The sequence below is a fragment of the Hippoglossus stenolepis genome, chromosome 21 (genome assembly GCF_022539355.2).
Source record: "Hippoglossus stenolepis isolate QCI-W04-F060 chromosome 21, HSTE1.2, whole genome shotgun sequence".
Classification (NCBI taxonomy): Eukaryota; Metazoa; Chordata; class Actinopteri; order Pleuronectiformes; family Pleuronectidae; genus Hippoglossus; species Hippoglossus stenolepis.
Window position 1 is genome coordinate 4,066,302 of NC_061503.1, and position 8,055 is coordinate 4,074,356.

At 40.1% G+C, this 8,055-nt stretch overlaps 1 protein-coding gene across 1 annotated transcript; it reads right to left on the minus strand.

Annotated features, from left to right (window-relative positions):
• Window positions 1-2,274: 2,274 nt before the first annotated feature.
• Window positions 2,275-6,083, minus strand: pts (6-pyruvoyltetrahydropterin synthase). The gene is made up of 6 exons (XM_035144908.2): window positions 5,879-6,083; window positions 4,203-4,282; window positions 4,062-4,084; window positions 3,537-3,593; window positions 3,321-3,391; window positions 2,275-3,223 (listed from the first exon to the last, which is right to left on the minus strand). Exons 1-6 carry the CDS (start codon window positions 5,968-5,970, stop codon window positions 3,100-3,102), a joined length of 447 nt encoding a protein of 148 aa, XP_035000799.1. The 5' UTR covers window positions 5,971-6,083; the 3' UTR covers window positions 2,275-3,099.
• Between the last annotated feature and the right edge of the window lie 1,972 nt (window positions 6,084-8,055).

Genomic DNA, 8,055 nt, shown 5'->3' on the forward strand with positions numbered 1-8,055 from the left:
CACGAAGCAGCTGGATAATCACCGGCTTTTACCTGTTAATTGCAGTAATCCCGCTGCCTTCTATCAGATGGTAATTATAGAGGTTGATTTGTTGTGTATCTACCCTCCGCTGTAAGAAGTCTGTGTGCATGGCCGGACTTGGCTGCAGATCTGGGACCAGCTAACCTTTACTGGAATCCCGCGAGGAGATAATGACGAGGAGAAGGCTGATTCTGATCTGGAGTCAGGAGTTAGGAGGAGGGGGGGGGGTTATCTCTGCTCCGTCTTGCTGCGGCTTGTTCGCCGAGGCAGGTTGTCTGCCTGCACATGACACATGTTTATGGAATTTGATTAATTAAAGGTGTGAGTTGGCAGCAGAATCTTGACATAAAGATTATAACTTTGGCACAAAAACAACAAAAAAAAAAGAGCCCACCACCCCACCCTGTATGTGCATCCACACAGTGACAGTTCACACATGTTGCTGTCTGAATTCACAAAGGTATACAGGGATCGCATATCAAGCATTAATATGTCAAGGATGATGGTTTCTGGTGCGTGGAAATGGAAAAGGCTGATATTTGAGGGACAGACTCAGGAGCACTGGGTGTTAAATATGAAGCTACACAGGTCACAACACCAGCAACACTTGAGGTATAAAGCTTTATAGACCGAGCAACACGTTTCATCTTGTTCATCAAGGTCCCTGATGAAGGACCCTGATTATTTTTCTGACGACTTTATTAAGTGAGGTCTCTCTGGGCCTGAAGAGGATTTTTAACACATAGGAAGTCACTAAAATTGTGTCTGAAGTGTTTCAGAAAAAAATTACCAACCATACTTTTAAATGGTCCGTATTGCTCTGTACACATTCATACAGTGCAGACATGTGCAGCACTTTTCTCTATGAGATGGGGCAATTTTTGGGGGGGTTCAGCATCTTGCCCGATGCATGTGGAATAAGTGAAGACAGGGATCTAACCGCCGAGCTTCTGGTTAGAGGACAACCGCTCTACCCCTTAGCCCAGCCGCCCTTAAATGTATTGTACATATCTTGATTGTTATGTCAAAAAAAGAGAAGGTCATGGTGTCGCTGTGTTTCAAAACATCTAACTATTGCTTTATAGGCCTGAACCATCTATATAATTTAGTGGAGTCAAAATATGCACGACTGAAAATGTGAGAATTTCCTATTATTGTAAGGCCGAGAAGTGGCTTGTGCCCACGAATCAGTAATAACACCGTTTGCAATGCATCACACGCTCCACAATAAGTTGTGTTTACATAGTGATTTGTCACTGGAGTTTTCCAAACCCCACAGAGACAGCACTAGGGCTGCACCTCCACTGTAAGTGAACCTCAGGTAATGAATCAGATTGCACATGTTATCCTATGTCTGGAAGACAGAGTACGTGCCGGCCGCTACTGACTGCTCTGCTGCAGCTTCCCATAGCAGTGAGACTTGTCTCCATTAATTATGTGGACGTGTCTGCAGAGTGGAATATGGATGTGTGGAAACAGCTGGGACAAATGGAAAATGACAAACACATCTTAGGAAGAGATTTATTGATTTAGTGTATATCACTATATGTTCCGTCATACGAGTCAATACGTATCTGACCTTATTAACTTGGACGTTTGTAGACACATTATTTTGTCTCACTGCCTGGATCCCAACGGCAAATGCAGTGTTTATCTAGAAGTAATAGGTCGCCCTCTTGTGGCTAAACACCTGCAATACAAACAATCAGGTCCATTTAGCAGCTGTTCTGGAGCTTTCGATCACAGGAAAATCCAAATGTAATCTTTTTTACAGCCTGAAAAATATCCACAAACAAATACTATATATAATTTATACATATAACATTAAATAATTTAAACCCTGATATAACATTACCTATAAAAGTAACACCAGACTCACTCTTACACTGAAAAAACATTTGGGTATGGGCACTTCCTAGATTCAAAGCACGAATAGAATCAGAATGATCAACTAATTAAAATAAGAACATTTTATTAAAAATGCATTATGTCATGCTTGTAATAAACCTCATTTAAAAGACTGAAGAGTTTCTGTATTAAAACGTCAGCAGGGAGTAACACATCTGTGCAATAAAGGCATTTATAATAGCTTTTTTAAGAACAGAGTTTTCTTAGATTTATCACTTCAGAAGTTACATACTAAATCACTGAAGAGCCCTTTAATGACCTCACTCATAAACAAAATCATCAACTGATTTGAATTGTAGAACATGTAATGAATTCACTCACAATAGAAAAAAATAAACAAATAAATGATCTTTAATTTATTTTATTTTTATTATAAGAAACCATTTCAGCACTGGTCATCACTGCTTCACAGCCGGGCTCAATGCAATAACCTGAGTCATGTACAGTTTTGTTCCACTAGATGTCAGTGTGTGGCTAAATGTCAGTGTGACTTCACTATGGTTAGTCAGCAGAATTGGGCAAAAGCTACTGAACTGATTTCCATGACATTTTGTAGAGGGGTGCCTGTTCATTTCTGAACAGCTTAAAAACTCCACTTATAAAATTACTGTTAAAAAAGTGTAGTTGTTCATATTGGAAATGCATTTATTAAAAATCCGATGCATGACATTTTTTTTAATAACCTGCTCAGATACAGTACGAATAAATTATTAGTTAGTTTGACATTCAGTGAAGTAAAGGACTGAATCAGGGGTCTCCATAATGTGGCTCACTATATTAATGAGTTGTTTACAATGATTAACAGGATAGGGAGGCAGAGAGGAAATTTACTTTAGCTTCTTTGGGCTTTTTAAAAGGGTTCAAATAAAATAAGCAAGCAATTAAATGATCTTTGGTCACAACCAGTAGACAAATGCACTTTGTGTTTCGGGGGCACTGCTGTATTGTACGGGGTCATGAGCCGGACAGGTTGAGAATCCACTTAACAAGAATACAAATTCAACAAAAACACTTGGATTTGCTACAGTGTGTGTAAAGTGCAAGATTATCTCTACAATCCACCACTCATCAGAATAAACCTGAATCAGCCTTACAAACCGGAATCTGTTCAACAAGCAGTCATCAATGGGACTTGTACGCAATCGTCACATTACGTCTCCACTCAGACGTCTATTCTCCTCGATACACGACAATGTTCTTATCTGTCTCGTGGATCTTGATCTCGTAGAGCAGGTTGGGCAGCAGAGCCTTCACCATGTTGTCCCAAATGTAAACAGCCAGGTTCTCAGTGGTGCTGATGGACAGATTACAAAAACAGATAAGTCACCAGAAAAAAAAACGAGTGCACACATGTAACCTGTAGGAAGCTGCTGTTAAAGGAGTGTATTCACCTGACAACGCTGGCAAAGTAAGGAACGTCCTTGTCCAGGTTTTTATGGTCCAGTGGAGTCATGATGACGTCCTGCGGGACAAGATCGATCAGTCAGCATCTCCGTTAAACGTTTCACAGTGACGCTTGTGATAAACCATGAAATGCAGACACAAACAATGGTGTCCCACCACAGGACTGAAAGTGAAATAACACAGTGTTGTTGAGGAGATCTTACCTCAATGCATCTCTTTAAGTCAGTCAGGTTCATGACCATGCCGGTGACACGATCAATCTGTGGACGGACATGAGACGAAGGTTAATTATCTGTGTGTGTATAAATGTTTACCATACTTATGGCCCAAATATGCTCTTCCGCACTGCTGGAAATAAAACTGTGAATTCTACTCAATACTGATTTTTATTTAATTTTTTTATCTAAGAACGATTCACACCAAATTTAGCAGGTATACGCAGGTTTTCTTTTTAAATCCGCTAAAAAAAAACTTTGTCTACTGCAGAGTCGTTTGGCCCTTGCAGAAAAAAAGCAGATGTTAGCGGTGTTAGGGGATTTTTTCAACAGTGGAAAAGTGGCTTAAGTTAAAATATTAGCAACTAAGAAAATCCAAAACTGTGTGTAAATTATATTTCATGTCAGTAAAACTGAGATTCAGTGGGAGGGACAATAATTAGCTGAAAACACTGACTCCTCTTCCCTATGACGTAAACAGATATGACCCAGAGAACCTGATGAGACACTCACCTTTCCCCGCACCGTAACCTCCACTGTGGACAGAAATGAGAGCACTGAGTGACTGGGAGACATAGAAATAGCAGGCGTACAGTATTTCACACTATAATGTATGACATAGGAGGGTCGAATGAATCAAAGGGCCTGACAAACCTTTGTAGTTGTGTCCATGACCATGAGGGTTGTTGCACTTTCCATAGACTTTTTTATTCTCTTCGTCACTCAGGTGGATGCTGAAACAGAAAGGAGGACATGTCTGTGTAAGAAACTGTCTTTATTTGTGTTTTGGTTTATCATGGGGACTTTTCTGGGATTTTTCTGGTCGATTACTTATTCTTTTAATATTCTTTACTTTAATAAACATCACGAACAGAAAAAGCTCTGTCTCCAGTTACTCAAAATTGATAGTTGGGTTATAATCACAGCTAGAGGCTGAAGAGAAGACTGAAATGATACAGACATACTCCAAGACAGACAATTACAGACAAAGACTATTATTAAATAAGATATGTGATGAGTGAGCCCCAGTGGGAAATTCAGGTGTAACAGCAGTAAATCATATTTATATTTAAACAATATGGTAATACATGGTAAAAAAAAAACATAGAACAGTAGAAAAAATATGAAACATAAAAGTAGTATACTATAAAGTAAGATTGAGAAGTAGTAGTAGAACAACAATATACAGCATAGTACAGCAGTCAAGCATTATTATTAGTATTATCATTATTATTATTGTTAATAGCCAATTAATAAAAATGTGTAGTTTTAGCTAAATCAATAATAAATCAATGTGATTAAATAAGAATAATAAATAGTATGAAGTGTAATAGTACTGAAGTAAGTAAATAATACGATAACAAATTTGTTAGTGGTAAATGTAGGTTAATTTTGACTGGTTACAGGAGTAAAGGGCTTTAACACTATGGGATGACATATCGACACAAAACAACACAACAGACTAATACTGTGCTACTGACTCACACTGTGTCATGTGACTTTGCATGGGGTCATAATGACAGTAAATTACAGTAGATTAACTGTATTCTGACCATAGACTGTATATTAAGATAAATATATTCTATTGTTCTGACCTGAAGAACTACAAATTAAAACGTTTACTCAAAACAAACTTTCTGCTCATTTCAACTAATAATACACAAGTATTAACGAAGAACAATTTGCCAAAACCCAGGTTTGATTCAGTTAAACATGCATTTAACTCAATTAAAATATGGGTTTAATTTAGTTAAACCTGGATTTGACTAGATGGAAATCCAGGTTAATCTAGTTAAACCCTTGATTTAACTAAATTAAAATTAAAACAAGGTTTGTCTGACTTCTTCCAGTATCAGAACATGACTAATAGTAATAGAACATCAGTTCATCCAGACAACCCGCTGCTCCACTGTTTACTTGTGTGTGTTTACACTGTCCTGTCCAATATGGCGGACGCGTTGACGTATCACAGCAACAGAGGAAGCCAGCGGTGTCTCTGAATAAGAATATTTACGTAAACACGTGTCTTTGAATACATTCACGCGGTTTATTGACCTAACGGATCCAGTAGTAACACGACACTTCTCTATGGACCCGGTTAAATCTCCAGAAGATCGTGGCTCTCGCGGAATCCTGTTGAATATTCGACATATTTAATTTATTTTCCCCTCGCATATAAAAACTACTAGAGCATATATTCAAATGCAAAGCCCCGCTGAAAGATGGCTGCTGCTACTTCCATTCGGCTCAGAGCACAGTCAGCGATTCCGTCCAGGAGAGGCTGCTCATCCCTCAGCCTGAGCCGGAGCGAGGAGCCGAGGTCAGGTTACCTGTGGAGGCGGTGGCAGGCGCTGAAGCTCTGGATGCGGGTGATGTATCCCACACGCTCCGCGGAGCTGCCGCTGGTGACGGATCCGGCCATGGTCAGCAGCAGGAGCGAGGAAGAGGAGGAGGAGGAGGAGGAGGAGGACGAAGGGGCCGAGACTGGGAGCAAATAAAGACAATCCAGCCCCCCGTGACTCACATCAGCGCGTGATTGGCTCAGACCAGGGCGTAAATACAACTCACATGTCCACCTCAGGCTCAGTGATCCGAAGGGACAACTGAGCCAGCGTTTCTAAATGGCTTCACTTCAAGCTACTTATTGTTTGTGGTGTAGAACACAGCACAGGAGGAAGGGGTTTCATTTATTTAGACAAATTACAAAAATACTACGCCCTTAGGAACATGATCTTTGCATTAATGATGTACAAATGTCCATTGTTTATTCTCACCTATAAGTGCAAAATAGTGGAAGCACATGCAGCTGTCTTTTCATTCATATAAAAAGCCTGAACACCAGATTTATTAAGAGATTATCAGGGGCGAATCTAGGATATTTCGACATCATTGGCTATAAAGGGGCCACGATTTACACAGGGGGGGCTGTCCCAGTTCCTCTCCCTTGGCCCTACCCCCTAGATATGAAGTGACCTTTGCTGGAAGTGTCCCTCTACAAACAGAGAAACAAGGTAGAGGGCTGGAAAATCTTCACACCACTCCCTACGTCACCAGCGGCCATCAAATGTTATTACATCAACTAACGATTCTCCGTTCGTAAAGCATTCAGGGATTTCCGTCTACCCCTTCGTTTGTAGGGGAGTCCTGAATATACGGTTGGGGTGTTCGAAGGGCTAGATGGGCACTACCCCTACATCACATAGGGAAATGGGACAACCCCTTCATTGCCATGAGCAAAACAACCATTGATTTCAGAGACCATCTATCGGTTAGGAGACGGCAGTCAGACCTCCATGTTACTGATATGCATTTCCTGGCCACACGCGATCCAAGCTTGTTGACTGTTCGCTTTGATTCAAAGCCACGCATCACTGAATATATTTTTGAAACGTGTTCCTTGTTCAAGCACATTGTGTACTTCAAAAAAGCTTAGAAAATAAAACTTCATAACAAATTATATTTCTGTGACTAGTTTAGTGACTAGTTTATTAAAATAAAAAACACTAGTGACAGTACAGAGGCACTTCAGGGGGCCAATCAGATTTCAGCTGAGACCCCTGGCCTGTCCCTGATGGTGATACAACTATTCTGATACATAGTCTTTGCCAGTTTGTGTGACAGGATTATGCAAATACCACTGAACTGATTTTAATTAGGCTTTTTTTTTTGTTTACTCTAGAATAAAGCAACATGTTGTACAATATCACCATACATTTTGTTTGTAAAACTGTAATCTGTATAACACCCAACATCAGAAAATGATGTATTCTCGCCACATCTGGAATCAAGCCTGATACATGTGTTACTAAGTACGATGTATTTCATTAGCTTGGCCAAAGAGGTTATGTTTTCACCCAGTTTGTCAGTTTATTTGTTGGTTGATTTGTTTGTTTGTGAGCAAAATTAAATGAAACAAACTGCTGGACGGATTACCTCAAAACTTGGTGTCGGGATGTGTCAGGGAAAAATCCTTGCAATATTGCTCTGGATCGGGATCAGGGGGCGGATCCAGGAATTTTCTTGTCACTTCCTTTAACATTGTGAGATTGCTCTAGTTTTGAATGGCATTCAGTAAAGCACATACCTCCACCAAGGCCTAATAGTCCCCTTTAATTCAACCAAGCTGCGCAAAGTTGTCAGTCCTGAAATATGCCAGATTTTTTTCATCAAGAAAATGCTTTCTTACAACAAATAAATCAGCCAGGGGGCCTCCTTGGTGCAGGTAAATATGGCTGCTCTCCAAAAGGCTGCTTGTGACATATTATTCATGAGCTCTGTTATAAAGTCCGAACACCTTCTGTACATCGTAGCACCAGTCTTCTCTGTTTTTATCTCTTCCCCGCTCACACACATCCCTGTTTGAATGAACAGGAGGCCATTTTATTAGATGTAATTCCGCTGCTATTTTATCATGTAACAAACCGTGTTCAACGTGGTTCTGGAAGAACTGTATCATGTGCTTAGGAGAGCGATGCTCCCGGCACGCTGAAGATGCGTCAGAATTTAT

Bases quoted from the DNA above. Each gene is read 5' to 3' on its own strand.
- pts (XM_035144908.2), bottom strand. From the start codon at position 5,970: ATGGCCGGATCCGTCACCAGCGGCAGCTCCGCGGAGCGTGTGGGATAC. The intron at 3,594-4,061 runs GTGAGTGTCTCA...GTCCGTCCACAG, and splicing joins AGGTTACGGTGCGGGGAAAG to ATTGATCGTGTCACCGGCAT. The intron at 3,224-3,320 runs GTGAATACACTC...TCTGTCCATCAG, and splicing joins TACTTTGCCAGCGTTGTCAG to CACCACTGAGAACCTGGCTG.